This window comes from Cydia pomonella, chromosome 1 (assembly GCF_033807575.1).
Source record: "Cydia pomonella isolate Wapato2018A chromosome 1, ilCydPomo1, whole genome shotgun sequence".
In the NCBI taxonomy this organism is placed as follows: domain Eukaryota; kingdom Metazoa; phylum Arthropoda; class Insecta; order Lepidoptera; family Tortricidae; genus Cydia; species Cydia pomonella.
This window is the reverse complement of record NC_084703.1, coordinates 47,655,317-47,676,984: the sequence shown is the minus strand read 5'-3', so window position 1 is coordinate 47,676,984 and position 21,668 is coordinate 47,655,317. Positions and strand designations below refer to the sequence as shown.

General features: G+C 38.8%; 1 protein-coding gene across 1 annotated transcript in view; it reads left to right on the top strand.

The window, feature by feature from the left end:
- The window catches only part of LOC133529045 (uncharacterized), a 41,022-nt gene extending 19,694 nt beyond the window's left edge, over positions 1-21,328 (top strand). Inside the window, exons 6-7 of the mRNA XM_061866654.1 lie at positions 627-722; positions 13,762-21,328. Of these exons, the coding sequence (XP_061722638.1) occupies positions 627-722; positions 13,762-14,153 (488 nt within the window). The 3' untranslated portion in view covers positions 14,154-21,328. The remainder of the gene's footprint in view (positions 1-626; positions 723-13,761) is intronic.
- Positions 21,329-21,668: the final 340 nt, after the last annotated feature.

Below are 21,668 nucleotides of genomic sequence, written 5' to 3'. Positions count from 1 at the left end.
ACCGAAGGGAGTGTTTTAAATCGACACGAGTTGTGAATAACCTATTCGCACATGTTTCGTACAACGTTTTACAGTACATATGGCCCTTTAAATGTTCGACACAGTAACGTAATATGCTAATATTCGCACTAGTGCGGTAAAGTAGCACCATATGTGCTGTAAATAAATATTGAAGTGTTGAAGTGTAAAGGTTACTTTGACAGCGTCCGCCATAATACCTAGAGTTGTCCTTGGCGCTGTGGGCGCGACTTTAGGTGTCCTTGACGTTCAAAAGATTAATAAATTACCTACATATTTTGATCGTAAAAGCGGTGGTGGCCTAGTGGATTGACCTCCGAATTTCAATCCGGAGGTCGCGGGTTCAAATCCTGACTCGTACCAATGAGTTTTTCGTAACCGATGTACGGAGTATCATTTGATGTTCACCGAAGGATTCGGCGAAGGAAAACATCGTGAGGAAACCTGCGTACATCCGAAGAAATTCAAAGGTGTATGTGAAGTTCTCAACCCGCATTGGACCAACGTGGGGACTTTAGCCCAAACCCTCTCGAACATGAGATTAGGCCTGTGCCCAGCAGTGGGACTTATATAGGCTGAATTATTTATTTATTTATTTTGCTCGGCAGGTTACTTCCTCTTCGGCTCGAAGCTTACACGGCTCCAAATGCAGTGCTTTCGCACAAAACGCGTTGTGATATGCACTCCAGAATGCGATGACACAGGTATGGCCGCCATCAGATATATCCGAGCGGTCAAGGTGCTCAAATATATCTGAACAGCCACTTTAACCCTTTATCAGGCTGACAGTTCAAAAATGAAAATCGAATGTGAGTCTTACTCATGGAAAATAGAACACAAGTTTGTAGTGCCGTATGTGGGAAATATATCTCCGTTAGCCTGGTAAATTATTGACCAAATAATGCTTAGCTTAACGTTCTAGGGCGTAACTTGACTGCGCAAAGCATTCCCTAGGTATGGACGCACCTTGCCTGCCTCATACTACACAGACACCGCATTATGAAGCGTTTAAAGAGCTCGCGGTCACCACACATAGGTCCATTTTTTTTTCGGAAATTGTAGGTTTTGCACAGCATAATTGAGTTGTATTCTACACCATTTTATACTATAAAAGCCCAGGTACAGTCAGCGTCAAATACTTTGTAGCAACCAAAGTAGCCAAATAGTTCGGTACACCATATATTTAGTATGGTGTACCGAACTATTTGGCCACTTTGACTGCTACAAAGTATTTGACGCTGACTGTACACCCCTAAGCCTTTTTATCTATTTATGTTATTATAAGCCTTTTTGACAGATGCCGTTCAATACTCGTAAATTTCATTCTTCTTCCATTGTTGCTCATCTGGTTGCCAAGTGGCAAAGTTCTAGTCTGTCTGTGGCTACTCTGCACCAAGTTAAACCTGCCACCTCTCTTATGTCGTTAACCCATCTTTTTTGGGGCCTGCATTGCTTTCTGTTTCCTGTTCGTGGATACCATAGGCTGACTATTTTGCTCCACTTGTCTTTTCATAAGCCCTAAGCCTTAATATTTGTTAATATTTTGAATATTCACGAGAACTGGTCGTAATTGCGGGCGCAACTAAAAGAATCTTAAGTTTTTGAAAATTTTTTGGTACAAGCTTTTATCGCTGACTGTACTTTTCGTGCCACAGGGAACTCTCTTCGAGACAATTCTAAAAACCCCAAACACAATTAGGTTGCGTTGTTCACAATTAGAGTTCCTATGGCCACCTAATGTCTCCATCATCAGATCAGCTCAATGGTACCATAATATTACATTGTCACCCGATTTATATATGTATGCAAATTTTCAGCTTCAATGGATGTCGGGAAGTGGGTCAAACTTAATTTAAAAAAAAAAGCTTGTTAAAAGAGGTCGCGGTCCCATACTAAATTAGTACCTTATGTGTGGTGACCGCAATTGTGTAAGTGTAAGGCCGGAGTGGACGCTGGAGTTGGGCGTGCAGCGGTTCGGGGGGGGGGGGGGGGGGGGGGGGGGGTCTGCATGTTGAACAAATGCAAACGTATGGGAGCGGCCTTAATGCACGCTGCTCACAGCACTCGTGAGCCCGATCAAAGAGAATTTGAAATAGAGGTGGATTGTCAAAGAAAAAAGTTTTGTAGCCACAAAGTAAGTTTTGTAGTAAATTTACTGCTATCTTTCGACACATAATTGAAACTTTTAGAACGCCATTTGACTTTGATCCTTATTCTTTCACTGATATGTGTTCAATTTGTTAAATTATGTGTCGAAACATGGCAGTAAATTTACGTCACTACAAAGTTTTCTTTGTAAATACACCTCTATTTCAAATTCGCTTCGCCTTACACTAACGCTCCGCTTCGGGCGTTCACTCAAGCCTTACACTAACGCTCCGCTTCGAGCGTTCACTCAGGCCTTACACTAACGCTCCGCTTCGAGCGTCCACTCAGGCCTTACACTCCGTCTAGTAGTTGAGGTAGTCTGTGCCCTAACCTAACCCTACCCTATCCTTCAAGACCGTTGCAACACCACCAAGTGCTCGTGGGAGGAGTGCGACGGGAAACTGTGCAAGTTCATGGACGGAGTGGAAATGCAGACGCGGAACACGAACCTTAACAAGTCAGACATGTCCCGTATATTTACTTACCCCCTTATTCATAAACGTCTACTAAAGTTGACAAGCCGCTGATAATCGTTTGTCCCTTCCCATCATACCAATACGTTGGAAAGGGACAAACGATTATTAGCGGCTTGTTAACTTTAGTAGACGTTTATGAATAAGGGGGTTATTGTTTAACCATTTGAGCGCCAAGTGTCACAGGTTTACGGTCGGGATTAAGAGTTGTGGCGTTCTCGGGAACGTTCTCCGTTTACCATGGGGAATATTCACGAGCGAGAACGTTTCCCATATCAAGCGGAGAACGTTCTCGAGAACGGCACAACTCTAGTCGGGATGAAGAGAAATCGCGTTTTTTCGATATAATATTGCTGAAGTTAGACCAAGATTACTCGGCAACGATTTTGATAGCAGTTTGCAAGTGTTATTTGAAACGTCATCATTTCACGGAAGCATGACGTTTAAAATAACACTTGCACAGTCTGTGCTGTCAAAATAGCTCCCGAGTTAACTTGTTCTGAATCTAATTGTAAGTGCCTATGAGTTAATAAAATACTTATTTTCGTGTTAAAAAAATTAAGTCGAAAATATTCGACAAAATGTGATTTTGGGAGCCAATTCAAAAATTACATTAATTACACGCCCTAGTGCGGTAATTAGCACTATACGTGCGTACGACGAAAATTGAAAGGACCATATGTACTGTAAAACGTTGTACAATACACGTGCGAAAAGGTAATTCGCAATTCGTGTCGATTTAAAGCACTCCCTTTGGTCACAAAACAGATAGGTACAGAAGTCAATCACATGTATGTACTTCACTTTTCATACCTACGCTCGGCGGTCGCTCTAGGGTTGTCAACTATGGCTTATGCACAAAAAATACCGTAGTAGTGGCACTCCTATCTAGTTGTTTGATTTATTTTTGAGAATAAAACGGGAAGAGTGGAGATATAAATTAAAAATGACTGATATATTTAAATTTTAATGTCATTGTTATATTACAAATTTGTCACGGAAAATATCTTGCGACGATATCGACATTGGCGAAATGCACGATTATTATATTTTAAACTTTAATAAGTTCGCATTCTCATTTACAATTATCCTACAAAACAAAACAATAAACCTGACTACTATGACAATTCACCGTTTTATGTTGAATTAAAAAAAAAAACCGTCCACAGAACAGTTAAAAAAAAATTGTTGCTATTATTGCATAAAAAAGTTCACAGACGCGTGTCCCAAGCGTATAGCACTCGCACTCGCACTAGTCCCAACCAGCGGTGGAATCATGGTTCCATTTTTATCACTTGTCACTATGCCCGTCACTTTCGCACTTACATACTTGTTAGAACGTGACAGGCATGGTGACAAATGATAAGGAGCCGACCATCTTAGCCCTACAGTCCGAGATATCGTGTCCGTGAGCAGTGTCTATGTGTGCGTTGCCCGAGCGCACTTTGTATGTAGATTGATTTCTGTACCTATCGGTTTTGTGCTTTGGTCGTGTTTCAATTTATCACCTCTCGTTGCGAATTTCCTAAGTTCTACACTTGTATCGTAAATAACTTTTCTAACATGTTAATATCTGGAGAGGGAAATGAGGACTACGTTCGTATGGAGAAACGGTCAAGTGTCATCTTCCCCTTTCCTCTTAATGCTTGTAAAATCAAAAAGGATTACTATTGATATTATATTTAATAAAACATTTATAAATACAAGAAATAAAAGATATAACACACAAAGGCTCTCCTATGACGTGGTATGGCGTCGTTGGCGCTCAAAAGGTTTATAGGCTACGGAGACTGCTTACCATCAGGCGGGACGTATGCTTATTAGCCACCGACGTAGTATAAAAAAGTTCAATTTAGCACTCGATTCATGGGCAGAGGCCGGAATTTTTGTGGCAGTTTTAATTGTCCTTAGGGACTTCACATTTCACTTTCGATATAAGTACCTAATATCGACACAATGTAGAATACATAATAATAAAAATTAAATTAAAAATATTTATTTCGGACTCTGGTTCCATAATAATAAAAAGCCAATGAGCGATATCTTCCAGATAACTTGTAAGTAGTTGAAAATACGGAATACAAAACAATGTAAACTTAAAAATGAATAGTTTGTGTTTTCTGTTTTCTTTTTCAGTTTGACGTTAAAAGTCTGTTTTAGTAGTAACAAATATTCTATTAGTTTCTTAAAGTAAAGGTAGTCATATTATTGCATATTATGTGCTTAAATTACTTTTTTTACAGTCAAATAACCATTAATTATTATAAATTTTTAATATTTTGTGTCCTACGTTATATCGATATACAAGGAGCCCGCGAGGAACCCGAGAGATTTTAACCACGCATGTCTGAGCTCCATTTAACAGAAAAAATATTGTTAATTTTTTTTACGATTTTTTGTATATATTTGTACATAAAATGTAAACACAATTTGTAAAACTTACTCATAAAGAACTTGATTTTTTTTTGTAAAACCTATTTTTTTTGCAAAGTGTTACTTGTCTATCAGTAAGGATATTTGGAGTAGGTCACAAAGTACATAGCGGCGGCGCGCGCAGGAGCAGAGAGTCCGCTCAGTACAAAGTGCCATTTTTGCCGCACGCACACAGACGTGACATTTACGCACACAGACGTTACATTTACAGGCGTTCTCGGGCACTCTCGGGCAGAGCTTAGTCGGGCTATGCGCGCGTTGCTCACTTGACGTCCCCGCCGCTACGTAGGTACCTACTGTCATGTACGTCAAAATGCAGTCTCTAAGGAATGTAAACATGATAAGATGTATGTATAAACGAATCGATGTATGTACTCGTATGTCTGTAAACTTATATTAATTATTCGAAATTAATACAGAAGCAACCCTAGTGAGTCGGGCAAGTTTAGGTATATATTTTCAAGAACGGCGGGAACGGACCTTCTGTTTATTTTGTGACTAGGTCCCATAGTGGCAACATCGCCGTCAAAAAAGCATTTTGCACTAATCTCTTAAGGCCCAGCCATAGAAATGAAAAATCCAAAATTTGCCACTGGAATTTGAACCTATAGTGGACGGAATACAGTAGATTTTATTTTGTTTGAAAATTGCACGAAACAAAACAAATGCAACTCTGTCCTAATTGAATATGATTTAAATTTCATCGAACTGAATAAGTCCTATAGGTAGGACCTTGGGCCTTACGAGGCTAAGTAACAATAAAAATATGTTTTTGTAAGTGTCTTTGACCCTGAAATTAGGCGAATTCCAAAAAAATTTCAAGGACATATTAGTCTTTAAATATGATCAGGAATATACTGTTAAAAAATCTCGCGCAATGCTCACGGGCACCGTGTATGTTTATCGGGAGTCGAAAAATTAGAACTCCCTATGACAGTTCAAAAATGCCACAATAATTCCGGTCTCTGCTCATGGGTAAACGTAACTCATCAACTTCCTCTTATCCTATCCCTACCTTTCAGTTTCCTCTTATCCTCTATCTTGAGTACTTTCATTTGTTGTGTCGCAGCGTCACTTTCGTTTGACATGCCGAGGAATGAGAAGGAACAGTCGCCATCAGATATATCGGAGCGGCCGAGGCGGTCAAAAATATCTGAACACACACTAACGCCTTGACAATAGAGGCGTGTTCAGATATTTGTGAGCACCTCGGCCGCTCCGATATATCTGATGGCGACTGAACATGCTCAACTAGATAATAAACACGAAATGTATTACTGGCACTGGGGATAAGATAAGAAAAATGTGAGATTTCAAGCAAAAGGTATTCTGATCAATTACCAAATAGTCTAACAATACGCCTAAGTTCCTCTGTTAAACAATAGCCATTGTTTCTTTTGTGCAAGCTTCCCGTTTTGTGCGCGGGGCGAATCAATAATGTCGGTTATTAACCCTCCCCCCCTTAAATCTACCGTAAAGATTCGTCACAAAGGTAACACTGACAACTAAGAATTTAAGGTACCTATTGTCTGAAATCGTCACAAGTATATGCTAATATTTCTGCCTCTGCATCAGAGGTTTCGCGGTAGACGTGTGCGCTGGAGTCTATGCTAACATCGCTAAGTTGCAACTTTTGAGCCTAGATGATGATGAAGCCTAAACGAGATGTCCACTGTGAACGATTATTGAATTCTCATTGTAATTATTAATTTAGTTTTTAAATAACAGTTATAAGGGATCGGACTGTAATAAAAATATCCTACCTCCGAGGAATAAAAAAAAATCATTTAGTTCCAAATTTTATTCTCTACGGGGGGCAGCTGCCCCTTGTGTCCCCCTGGCGACGCCCTTGAAGTATAACTCATTTGAGTAGCCAGTCCGGTCCTTTATTAAGTGATTCTTCTCTTGTCTAACTCATTGGAGCTTTATATATATCTATCTTGAATAATTTTACAACCGACACGTTCAATTAAATTTTTTTCAATTGTCATGTAGGATTAACAACTGGCGCCGCCTCTAAGAGCTTACCTCTCTGTCGAAAACTTCAGCCAATGGTTATATGTATTGTATGGACTGACGTTTATCTGACATGGCTATTTGTACGATACGTACAAACAGCCATACATTTGACGCGCCCCTCCCCCGCAAAAATCGGTAAACTGTTTGTACTGAAAATTACAGACAAGGCGTCTCAAGTTGTTAAATCCTCCAAGTGTATAGCCGCCGGTGGCGTTCAAAAGGTTAAAATTAATTTTAAAACGTCAATGCCTGGCGCGAGTTTCGATCTCGTGATCTGGTATACCGGTCCACTTACCCTCAAATCTGCTACACCATCTGTAGGGCTAAGATGGTCGACTCTTTATCATTTGTCACCATGCCTGTCACGTTCTAACAAGTATGTAAGCGCGAAAGTGACGGGCATAGTGACAGGTGATACAAATGGAACCATGCTGTCACCGCAGGTCGGGATTTAAAGTAGACATGTCCCATGAAATGGAGTTTGAAATCGGACGGCGGCCGCGCGATTACTGAGCTATTAAGGTTTTTATTTGGATGGCGTTTACCATTCGTTCAATGAAGTGGCCGAAAACGTGAACGTAGTCAATTTGATAGTCGAACATGTTTTTCTGTTCTGCTAGTACCGCGCACGATCTCCTCGATCGTCCTCTGGCTGGCGCGGCACGCTGCCAGTGCAGCCCAAGGCCGCACTGGTAAGGTCGCCATGTGAGTGAGTGTGCGTCATATATGGCGCACCCTACACGATGTCCGTTTAAAAGGACAAAATTAAACGAATATTAAACTATGTATAATGTAATATTATTCGGAACCTCCGAATTCAAACCTACAACAATGACTCAGGGTCTTAGGAGGCTAAGGTTGACTGATAGATGCCTGAATTAATGCCGCCTTTTGTACGATAAAGTTTTTCGGTCCAAAGCTTAATTAAATAAAGCGGTCTAAATTTACCTAATTACAGATTCACAACTGTACTGTAACAGCCAGGGACGTTGTATCACATCGAAAGAAATTCGTGACGCAGATGACGCCATTACACGTCAAGTAGTATTAATTTTTCAATGACAGTAAAAAATAAAAAAGTAAATGGGTATGTTCCCGTTTTTTGCCACTTCTGTGGACTTATATTTTACAGTACCTATAGTTGCTATTAAGTAAAATTGGCAGTAAATATTTCTATAGTTAATGTGGGATTTAAATAAACAGTACCCCTAGTGTAAATAAATTCGATTTTGAAACGTGACGTACGCGTTTGCGTTTAGTCTCATTTTGTATTGGATTTAGAAAGAGCGCGCCAAGCGGGACGTTTTGGAAACTCAAAATCCTATACAAAATGAGACTTAACGCAAACGCGTTCGTCACGTTATGATGTCGATAAAATTTACACTAGGGGTACTGGAGTCGGTAATTAAAAAAATCGTATTCGCCGTTTAGAAAATCATGCGTGAAAGATGCGTCAATAGATGTCAGTTAACTCCAGTTAATTAAAACTATATGGTTATGGTGCATTTACAATGCACTGCTATTTACATAGGGGGGGGGGGGGGGTATTTTGTGTGATTGAATGGGTCATTGACCCCTTATACCAAAATGTAACTGCGCCATTATTCATGTTTGTAGTACATACTATAACTAAGTTATTTAGTAGTAGTCGTAGAGAATGTATCTTGGATTGCTGTTATCTTTCAAAAAGAGGCGCACACGTCTACTTTCTCGTAGCAACTGTTCGAAATCCGAGCTCAACGTATTGATAGCAGTTTTGTACTGAACGCAGACCTAGGAATCTGCGGAAGCCATCGGCTTTACTCGTAATACAAGGTGCCCGTGAGGATTGCGAGACATATTAACTAAGCATTCCTGGTAATATTTAGAAACTAAAATGTCATATAATTGTTTTTGGATTAGGCCTAGTTTCAGAGATAATTAAATGTTCTTCGAAATCATTCTTTCGCCATAAGTCGGTACAAAACACATTTTTGACTGCGGTATTGCCACTGTGAGGTCTAGTCTGGACATACCTATTGATTAACATAGTAAAATTAAAAAAATGTATTTGAGAGGCTACCCCCAAATAAATAAATAAACTTTTTAGTTAATTTTAGGTAATGTGTTTATCAATAAAAATTACGTTTTATGTACAGGAGTGTTCAAAAAAAGGCGTAAAAAAAAACAAAAAAAAAATTATTTTTATCGAATATCACAAAAAGTCTATAACATTTTTTGCTTCTGTTGCCATCAGGAATGCACTGTTAAAATCTCTCGCAATGCTCACGGGCACCTTGTATAGCCCACCACTGCTACTTATAGGCCCGACATACATATTAGCAGTGGCGTAGCGTGATCTAATCTAGCCGTGGGCTCAACGTAATAATGAAAAAGGTTGGCTTTGCCCCCTGCGAGGCCGTGGGCGAGGGCCCCGTTCGCCCACGCTTAGCTACGCCACTGCTGATTAGTGCTAAGTGCGAGTTCATACAATTGCTACTAAACGCAAGTAGCAAATCAATGTGTAAATCAGGCCTTAACCGTTAAACTTATTACACGATACTTTTAAAATTTCCTTCAAAAATTTGAATTGAGAATATTACAGTCTCATTCAAAGTTCACTAACCGAACCGAACGCAGCACGTTGTGCACATAGTCGATGACCACGCGTGCCTAGGATCGCGGATATCATTGTTTTTTTTAGTTAAATGTAAAAAAAGTAATCGATAATTTTACAGGCAATTATAATGTTAATGTGCAAAAATACTTTAAAAAAATATCATGCGCTTTGTTGTGATTTTTTTATCGAGCGAAAGTTGTTTAATCGGATTGAATCGATTAAATCGCTTCCACTCCTATAGTGACTACGTAATGTCTTGGCGTACGCGTAAGCTGTCAAAGCCACTACTTACTTTGAAATCGCTCTCTTGTAGCATAGCATCGCTAAGTCCCGATGTCCTTTTAAAAGGACAAATTTATGTCGAACTTTGAACTATAATAGAACAAATTTAAAAGTGGAAAAATTACTGTCTTGGCTGAGACTTGAACTCACGGCCTCTGGGTCGATACCCCAGCGCTCTGCCATCTGAGCCACCAAGACCTCATCCATAGGCAGCAAATTTTCCATCATATGAGTCTAGGGTCCCCTAGCTAAGCTAAGCTTAATAGCATCGTTCGCAGACATTTCTGTTTGGTAAAAATTAATTTTATAATAGAACACTTTAATAAAAGAAGGTTCCAAATTCAAAACTGCAATAATAACTTTGGGACTTAAAGCCCGACAAGAGGGCGCTGATTCTCATGTATAGGGCGACAGTTCAGTTTAGTAAAAAAAAATTAGTTCCAATGAAATGCCGCAATATGGCGCATGATCATATATTACTGGTCAAGCTTTAAAAGCATGGGAACCATCGTCTACTTGGTTAATTGACGCTCTTAAAACCAAAGATATAAAGGCCATAATATCTCTAGTATGTAGTGAGAAGGCAATAGAGAAGTTCTCTATCCAGGCAGGTGTTGTGCCTGGGGACCGAAGTCCACTGAGAGTTGATAAGAAATCGTATTTATATTAACTGACATTCGGAACTCCGTAAGCGCGATGTAGCTAACGCCATCTGTTACATTCTTGTGGCACGACGTTGCCAGTGACAGAGGGGACGTCACAGATCCATCCACCAATGTTAAGGGTCATTTTCTATTCGTAAAATGGCGACATAGCTTAAAAACGATGCATAAGGACGTAAATTACTCAAAAGTGATTTATAGTGGCGCTTACACACTCTGTTGCTTGCCAAATTTGTGTAGAGTGGGGTGGATTATTTTACACCGTTTTACGGAAATGCTTTTTATAACAAAGCATATTTTGTACCTACACTTGATTTTTTTACATTATGTTTATCATCAATGGTCCTTATCACTTCCAAAGTAGGTTTAGCTACTTTAATTTTTCACCAGCGGCGCGGTATCATGAGCGCATTTTTATCACTTGTCATGTCATGCGTCGCTTTCGCACTTACGTACTTGTTAGAACGAGACAGGCATGATGACAGATGATAAAAAACCGACCATCTTTACCCTACAGTTTTGTATAGTTTAATCTACTTATAGTTTTCTGCAGATAGAAAATCTCTGTTAGGTTTTTAAGAAGAACGGTATTTTAGACAATAAGTCAAATACTGCTTAAGATATACGGTCTTAGGAGATCTTCTCACCGTCACCGAATCTTGCGATAACCGCCTAAAAAGGTAGTGCCCAGGACCGGATTTAGGGGAGGGCAACGGGGGCTACAGCCCCGGGGCCTCCACAAAATAGGGGCCCCCACAATAGAGACTTCGGAAAATTTACCATTTTATTTGGAAAATTATTTGGGGCCAGGGGGCCTCCACTCCTTTATTGCCCGAGGCCTGCAGACCTCTAAATCCGGCATTGACTAGTGCCTACTGTATAGTTCGTGTCATCCACGATGACGCGCAGATTTCTCATATCTAACCTTTAATTTCATGACATTACAAGTCAAGGCACGCGTCTTCCTGAATGACACGATCTATAAGCTATTGATAATTTTAACGATCCATCGAATTGAGCTCGGATTTACTATAGTTGCTACAAATATAGCGACCTCGTTTTAAAAAAAAAATTGCTCTCTCAATCAGTCTCTGAGAAAACCGCATTAAAACAATTTGCAAGACCAAAGTGTTTCCACAAGTGTGTTTAAATCGGGTAGTCAGTCCAGTGCTAGTAGTAATAGTATTAGTACTAGTAGTGGCAGGGGTAGTAGTGGTAGCGGTAGTAGTGGTAGGGGTCGTAGTGGTTTTTAGATTATAACAGTGTAAGATATTTAACCCTTTTCCAGGCCGCACCAATCTACAAGGTTTTCCCAAAAAAAACAAATATATTCCTTTGATTCATTTGAAGGAAAGTCACATTTTCCGATAGTGCAATCTAATTTGAACCTTAAATCGGATGGCTAAGGTTGAAATTCTATTGGCGCGTATGTGGTCGATAAATCTTACTATGGTTGGAAAAGGGAAGACTTCGCAGCAAGCTCGGACGAAATTCACCTTCCCATACAGACGGAGATTCGTTCTCATCTTTTTTTTTTATTTATTAAAATACAGAATAAGAAATACACAGAATAATTCTTTTTACATATTTTTTCGCCAAACTGCTTGACAGTTTGTTGGCGAACTACGTGTTGGATTGTAATGAAACTTTACACGTACAATTACATTAGGTATATTTATTAATTAGTTTATATAGCTCCAGCTAATAAAACAAACAAAATAAAGCAAAAACAAGTATTGTATGATAAACTTATATTCGCTGTATTTTTTTAACTACGGTATCTGAAGCTACATAAACTAATTACAGGCGTAGATATACCTTATCCTATTGTAAGTACAAAGTTTCAGAGCAATCTAGCTAGTCGTTTTAGAATGAGAGCGTAACTACGTTTGCATGGACACCGACTCTTGCTGGGGACTGTTAAGTTTCAACGCTACTGTAGCTTATACTAATTTTGAGTGTAGTGTTTATTAAAGTAACATAACATACTACTGTAGAGGTTGAACAATCCTCTACAATACTGGAATACAAAACAAACTACATTGAAGGTGCTTGTTATACAATATACAATCTACATACCAGTAGCCAATGACCACTTCAGTATCAGCTATATGGCTCAGTTTCATTGGTCGATAGGGCCCGCGTGCGGGGTGCGGGAGATTTCCATAAAGCATCCTATGGCATCGCTCGCTTTCGGGGAACTGTTTTCAACAGGGCCCGTATGCGGGGTGCGGGAGATTTCCAAAACGCAAGATTTATATCGACCGAGCTATCGACCAATGAAACTGAGCCAATACGGTCGCCATCAGAAATATCGGAGCGGCCGAGACGGTTACAAATATTTGAACACGCCTCTATTTTCAATTGCTAGTTCAGATATTTTTGAGTGCCTTAGCCGCTCCGATATCTCTGATGGCGATTGTACATGTACAATACAGGCTGTTTATTTAATCACCTGCAATAATTTACGGGGTGAATATATAGGTCGTACTGAGCAACTTTTAGTATTGGTTCATTACCTATGAAATTGGCGTTTTTGTTCATAAGTATTAGTCATGTCATAGTTTATTTATTTTAATAGTAACTTCGAAGTATTTTTTAATTTCATTAGTGCGCTACATAACAACGATTATACATACAATTATTTGCTACTTTTATTGTTTTATGTATTCAGAATGCCGCCCTGAAAACAGCTCTTTTCATGTGCTGCCGGCTCGAGTATTTAAATGGCTTATATTTTTCTGACGGGACAGATTAAAAAAAAAATGAGATATAAAATGTAACTTAAAAATGTCTCAGATTACTGCCAAAAATTTGTTTGGTTTGAAATTGCCATCACAACGTAATCCGCAAAATTCATTGTATAAAAAATCGAATTTCGTTACAGTTCTCCATACAAAACGCCAATTTCATAGGTAATGACCTAATATGAGACCAACCCCGAAATCGCGAAAAAAAAATACTAAAAGACAGCCAAAATATATGAAACAGATTTTTTTTCGCGATTTCGGGAATGCTCCCATAGTAAAAGCTGCTCAGTATGACCTATATAATTATATATCCACCCCGTAAATTATTGCAGGTGACTAAGTACACCCCATACAACTAAAAAACACTTTACTTCCAGCTGAAACCTCCACCCCGCCGCTCCTGGACGCCTCTCTCACCACGGAGTCAGATTACTTCATCTGCCAAACGCGCACCTGTATCCAGCCCTCCCATTACTTCCGCGCCAGCACTTCCCAGGAGACTCCAGCCAGCTGTCACTTCGGTACCAAATGTCCGTCTAAAGTCGCTAAAGTCAAAACATTACAGAAACACTGTGTTGAAGAGGTAGAAGACGCCCAGTTGCTCGCTGACAGCTGTTGTACAAGCAACAAAGAGAAGGTGGAGGTCCACCAGCCTTCCAGTTCGTGCTGTAAAGAGGATACTCCTGAGCAGGTGAGAGAGGATAGCCCGAAGATAATTTGCTGCAGCGCGAAATCGACGCCAACTGATAGTCAGGAGCAGATTATTTGATAGGTTATTTTGAATGGGGTTTTAAAATATTGTAACCAAAAGATTAATTTTGATGTTTATGTAATCGACTATGTTGTCAAAAAGGGATTACTAGAATAGAACCAAGCCAGAATGTGGAAATGCCACTTTATTGTTTATGGAAATATAAGGTTTATATGACATTTCCACGATTTTACACTTGAAAAGTTTGTACAGAGTTAAATATTATATTCTTTACAATTGGACTCTGAATTATTTAGATTTTTAATTGACTTCATGGAGGTAATTTAAAATATTAGCGTTTTTTAACTTTCATAGAGATTTCTCATTTATCGACTACCGGTCCACATATGTATATCGATGAAATGCAGAACACATAATATTAAAAAGTTATAATAGTTAATGGATATTTGACTGTAAAAAAAGTAATGTAAACACATAATATGGAAAAAAAATATATAAAGTAAACACTGAAACAGACTTTGAAAGTGAAATTAATAAAAAAACATCTAAAGTAATTAAATGTGAAATAATTAAATTTTCATTGTTTTTATTGCACATATCTATTTCACATTTTCAATTACTCAAAAATTATCTGGAAGAGATCGCTCATCAGCTATAAGATCGCTTGTTATTTACCTCTACTTTTAATGATTTATTCTACATTATATCGATATAATATATATAGGTTTATCTAAAGTCGATAAATGAGGTCCCTAATGACAATTTGAACTGCCACGAGAATTCCGGTGTCAGATAATGTTAATTGGGCTAAGTGAAATGGAGTTAATCCGTTAAATCTTGGACTAAGTACATTTTGGTCATACAGATATTTGACAGCTTTTTGTTTCGGAGGAGTTGTACAGTCAGCATCAAAAGTAGCGGATCAAATAACGTTTCATAAGTATCTACCATTCTGTAACAGCTTAACAAAAAGTGATGTCTTTATGTAGAACGATTAAGACTGTAAAAGATATACTTTTGAGCGCGAATTGTAGAAATTTATCTACATTTGGAAAAGTTATCCGGAATATCAGATACTTTTGACGTGTTGTTTCATCCGCTACTTTTGATGCTGACTGTACACATTTTTTGTAAGGGATGATTTTTTGATGTTTGATAAAAAACCGTCCGAGAACTAAGTAACGGAACGTGGTAAAATATTAAAAGCGAATAAAATATATTATTGAACAAATTCAGAATAAGTACCTAAAGTGTGGACGCTAAATCACGAAAAATTTCGTACATTGATCCGGCGTTTCCTATCTCTTTCGCAAGCGCATAATTATATTGCTGTCCCGCTCACACGGTGGCATTGACGGCCGACAGGAGGATCAATGTACCAAATTATTTGTGCCGTTTTAGACCGCGGGCCAGGAGCATATTTCGCCAGTCATCGCCTCCCGGCTGATGATAGTTTAGATGCTGTTTTAAGCCAAAAAAACCGTCAGCTGGTTCTATCGCGGTGGAATGACCGTCAGCTGTAAAATGAACATGTAAAAAATATGCGCCTTACCACTTTATGTGCGGCAAAGTATGCGTAATATGTAAATTGCTTAATCCGTTGATGGCTTTTCAGGCGTTTACACCTTATGAAATGCTACATGCAAAGTTTCATGATTTGTTATTTCTATCATAAAAGGTATAGCGCTTATTTTTGACATGTTCATGCGACCAGCTGACGTTCTTACCCCCGCGATATAACCGGCTGTCGATTTTTTAAATTAACAACATCATCTGAACTATCATTTGACAAAGTATCAAACGGGAGGCCTTGACAATTTTGTTTTTTGTTTTACGTGTTTCGGTGGCTGCCATTCCTCAACCCACGGAGCGGCAGCTGACGTCCACGAGGGTTCATCATGCCTAGCCGTTAACCACTATACGAGTTTGCAGCCGGGAGGCGATTGGTCATGGAAATTGTTCCTGGCTCGCGGTCTATTCTTACTTTATCTAGGGAGTCAAAATAGGATGTTTCTTCCAAACAATATATGTACATAGATTGATTTACGTTTTAATTCACAAATACGATCCATGTTACTTAGCCAAACATTAGACATTTTAACCTTTTCGACGCCATGTCAAACACAAAAGCCGTCACTCGGACGCAACGTCACCGAAGTGTCAAAACTGACATTGAACTTTATGCATATGCACGTAGGTCTATGTTGCTCTGTGGTTTGTGACGGAGCGAAATATGTAGTAATCCTTGCCAGTAAATTAAATTTGTATTTACCACTGAAAATCCGCAATATGGCTTTTTTATACCACATCGGTGGCAAACAAGCATACGGCCCATATGGCCAAATAAAATCTTGTCAGGGTATAAACATATTTTTGATTGTAATTTTTTGTCGATTGTCCCTTGACCGAGGTAAGTCACTAAGATGCACAAAAAGACGATTTATTATTTTAGAATAGTTTGTAATATAGAAATTATCCAAATGTATATTTTTGTATATGTAGGTGCTATAATGTATATGTTGTTTTACTGTTCGCACGTAGTGTGTAGATATGACTGATCCTTTGTACTTTTAACATGACAGTATATTTTTTTATGAATTTATCCAAGTATTGGTAAATCCTGGTAACAATTTTAGCAATACAAAATAATGTTAATAAATATGCTTAAAGTATTGAAAAATATTTAGCCGCAAATTTTGTGGTAGCGCTTGTGACGTATTTAGCTGGGCTACTTCAGCTGACAACTTTACGTTTACAATATGTAAACTTTATTATGTAGTATGAATACTATGAATTCTTTCTGATGATTTTTACGTCTAAGACTCTTAATCTGTTCAAGAAAAGCCATTGTCTTTTGTGCTAGCCATCGGTTCCCGTTTTGAGCGCGTGGCAAAGCAACAATATCGATTAAAAAGCGGCTGTATAATGGTGGTTTTAAGGTTCAAATCTATGTAATATTATGAGCGCTCGCCTGCATTGAGGTTGATCGTCCTACATTACCAAAGCATGCTACATGTACATAGATTTGAACCTTAAAACCACCGCGATACAGCCACTATTTAAACGACATTCTTGCTTTGGCACGCGCTCAATACGCGCGCCGACCGCTCGCACAAAAGTAACAATGGCGTCTGTTTAACATTAGGGGCGTAAAAATCATTTGAGAAAATTCTCAGTTTTTCTTTGTCTATGATTAGTTTGAATAGCATTCATATCACTTGTTTTTAAATCATTGTACATTTATTTAGGAGAATGGCGAAGAAATTGTTAAACATATGAGGCTTGTTTTTAAATTATTACGGCTGTAGGCTATTTTATATAACACTCCATAAACCTTATTGGAATTAAAATAAAGCTTATTGTTAAACGGTAACCGCGCGCGTCTGTGGACGTCTTTGGCGTTTAAAGTACTCTTAGAACGTTACGCGTATCGTGCGCGCCGCGGCATCGTGAACCTTGTCGGAATGTACGAAGGTTCATATTGGGCTGTAGCGCGCGTCTGTTTGACGTGAGAGACCTGAGAGATGGGGATTTCATTAATGAAATTGACTCAACGTAATTTTAGTGTGGATTCTAGTTCATATTTTGTATTGCCTAGTTATATATCGAGTTAAGGACCGACTCTCGCGTCGAAATGGTCCTTATGACAGATCCTTCAAGTTTCTTTAGGTTGGGATTAATTATATATAATAATTTAATAAATGTGGTTATATCTAATTATTACTTAACTAGTGTGCTAAGTTGGTCAGGGCCGGATTTAGGGGAGGGCAACCGGGGCTACTGCCCCGGGCCTCCACAAAAAAGGGGCCCCCACCATAGAGAATTCGGTAAATTTACCATTTTATTTGGAAAAAATTTGGGGCCAGGGGGCCTCCACTCCTTTATTGCCCGAGGCCTCCAGACCTCTAAATCGGGCATTGAAGTTGGTCATTACACACGAGGCGTGTAATGACCATAGTACACGCGTTTCATACGACGTTTTTCAACACACTTGCGAGGAAAAATTAAACTTTCATATTCATTTGTTAAATCGGCTTGTAAAAGTCTTGCATCGGTCATACTGCCTGCCGCCCCTCGCCCCTCGCCCCGCCGCCGGCTCCCTACAGTCCACGTTGTCAAATCTACTCGACCAATTTAAGAAGGCTCCGTTTCCATACATATTATTAGCAATCAGTTACCTTCTCAACTCAGTCGGATAATATAATGAAAAAGCACTATTGTTATAATATACTGAAAAAGCACGCGTGTTTAATATCTAGAATTATGAGCCAAAAATCGATGGAAAAAAAACGCCGTTTTGAGCAAGTGTGTTGAAAAATAATTTACTAAACTTCTAGAAAATGTCTACGAACATTTTATACGTCAGCTGCTCCATATTAAAATGAATTGTCATAAGGATCATCATTGATGCGAAAGGTATACCACACCGCGACATGATGCAGTGTATAAGATTTTTGCCTTTAATCTTTTCAACGCTTGATGTCATAAACACAAACATCATAAACGACAAGTTCCCAGGCGCAAGGGAGCTAACCTAAAAGATCGAAGATAAAGGGTATTTGATATAGAGGTGGATTGTCAAAAACTTTGTAGCCACAGTAAATTTACTGCCATCTTTCGACACATGATTAAAACTTTTAGAACACAATTTGACTTTGATCCTTAATCTTTCACTGGTATGTGTTAAATATCAAAAAGTGGCGCCATCTAATAGATCAAAGGCCAAAGGTATGGCGGCATCGTTTCGAGCGATGGCGCCACGACCTTTAGCCGATGCCCGGTAAGATGGCGCCACTTAAGTCAAATGGCGTTCTAAAAGTTTTAATCATGTGTCGAAAGATGGTAGTTTTAGTAAATTTATTGTGGTTACAAATTTTTTTTGACAATCCAACTCTATGTCAAATTCCCTTTGTTCGAAGTGAAAGTTACTTTGACAGCGTCCGCCATAACACATATAGGTAGTTGTCCTTGGCGCTGTGGGCACGACTAGTAACGACGCCATTAGGCGTTCTTGGCGTTCAAAAGGTTAAAGCAGAGGTGTGGCCAATCCTTTATTGTTTGTTTTTAGTTATTCCCACATGTTACCACGACTGGGAGTAACGTTTTTGCACTAAGCGGCATGTTCTAGAGGTACAGTCAGTATTACAGGGTGCCTAGCAAAGATACCAATCGTTTGCGCTACGACAACGTCACGTTGTTTCTCTATCGCACTAATATGAGTAATATGTAAAAGTGATAGAGAGACAGCAAGCGTTTCGTTATTATAGCGCAAACGATTGGCATCATGGCTAGGCAACCTGATGTGCAAGTTGCGGAGTTTCCAAAAAGTTGTAAAATATCTAGGAAGTTTCGGGAAAAATTCACAGGAAACAAGGGAAACTTTAATTACGGTAATGGGAAATTCAGATGACAAGTTTCCGAAATCTTTTCATGTGGAAATTTCGGAATTTACGAAACTCCGACAAAATATCTGTACCTAGTCAGTATTATGAACTGACGCTGGAGATATTTAACGCTTTTTGACCGCTACAATCTGCGAGCAACACCGGCTTTCGACACGTCGGAAGGGGGAGTCCAAGCAATATCTTACCATACAAATCGTTCTGCCATTTGCGGGGGGAAACGTGCGCACAGTCGCACTTCTCACTCGCTACATACAAAATCCAGTCTATAATGACGACACAAATACATAGAAAATAACACACGTCGAAAACAAATCTTGCCAACCTCGATCGCTTTGTGTACCCACGAGTCACAACACAGCGCGCTATGCCCAGTTGGGCATGTGCTTCGGCAGAGGGGAAAAGTGCGAATGCCGACCTTGCCGGTGTTGCTCGAAGGCCACAACAGTTTATACAACATTAATGGTTAACTTTATTACATTTAGAATGTATTAATTGTATTGTAACATTTGTCGGATATAACCGACGGTGGCGGTCAATGTGTTAAGAATAACTTGTAGATTCAGTTAACCGTTTCTAGTTTTTCATAACGACACTACATTACTACTAGTACCTATTTTTAACCCTTTTAGTGCCAAAGACGCCTTGACTTTTTTACCTAACGATCTATTTAATCTAATTACGAGGAACACGAAAATTTTTAAGCGCGCATTTCTGAAGCCAATAGTAGTAAAAAATGTTGAATGAGTTTAGGACGATTTCCCAAAAAATAACTTTTTTGACGTGACAACGTCTTATAAGCCGGGTCTTATATGGAGCCGGCTGCACGCACGACAAAACCGCTCGTTACCTCGCTCTGAGGCGTTCCATTTAAGGCTTGAAGTGCAAGCGAGAGCGTGCAACGAGCGACAAAGAGGCACAATCGGCCTCCGCGTTCGGCAGCGTTCGACATCTGTATCTCTCCTACTTGAGTGAGCGATGCGTCCGCGTGGACAGCTGCTATATGTACAATAATACATTTACATGTTTTCGTCAAGTATGAAGTCAAATATATCCATACAAAATATCTCACAAGCAAATAAAATTAAAATTTTCTTTTGAAAAATGAAACCATTCCATCAGTATTTTCTTATGACGTTGTCACGTTCAACTATCGTCAGTAAACCGACTTTATTTTTATAAGTATTTGTACATTTAAATCAAATGGTATTAGTAAACCTGTCACTTAATTTTTTTTTGTCATAAAAGCTAGTTTTTGCAAAGTGTTATTGGTCACTTTTTTACTTCTATCAATGAAGATATTTAGACTACATATGTCCCATAGAAGCAATATCGCCATCTAAAAGGCGTTTAGCGCTGAGTAATTTTTAAAATACTTGTTTTTTTTTTTTTTTTTCAATTGGCACTAACTCTGAAACTAGGCAAATTCCAGAAAAGTTTATAGGACATTTTAGTTTTTAAATATAATCAGGAATGCACTATTAAAATCTTTGGGGTTCCTCGTGAAACAACGTGATTGATTTTCTTTTAGCAAATAAGTCGACTTGACTTATAGCCATACATCGGATTTCAGGGGGCAAAATTTTAATGGCACAAAAACTTGTATATGGCAAAAGCATCGATAATTGAATTTTGCTCACTAAAATAGCGTTAAAAGGGTTAAATTCAACTTGACAGCTGTCTGTGCCATTTCCTGAGACTAGTATATTTTTGTTCGCTGTATTGTAAGCTAATTAAAAAATTTACCTTTAAACGTGCCAAATATATCTATTATTTTTACTTGTGTTGTTTAACCACTTAGAAAGAGATAATAAAACAATTTTCATATTTTTATAGAGTTTTATTAATGAAAACATAGAGAAATAAGAAGTAATAGTGCTCACTCCATACATCAGTTTTGGTACTAAAATGCTTTTTATATACGCAGTCGACATCTAGCATCGAGTAGCGGAACTCTCAGTACTGTGGTAGGAGCAGAGTGGACATGTTTTCCAAGAGTGGCCATCTAATCGATATACTGTCGGAAGTGTCGTTTCTGTACGGTAGTACTATTATTTATTCTGTGCCTTTACAAAGTTGTATTACAAAGCTTTATGGGCCAATTACATTCACACATTCCGATATCGGGCCCGATGTCGAACCTGTTATTGGGCTTGATAATCGTTTTCCA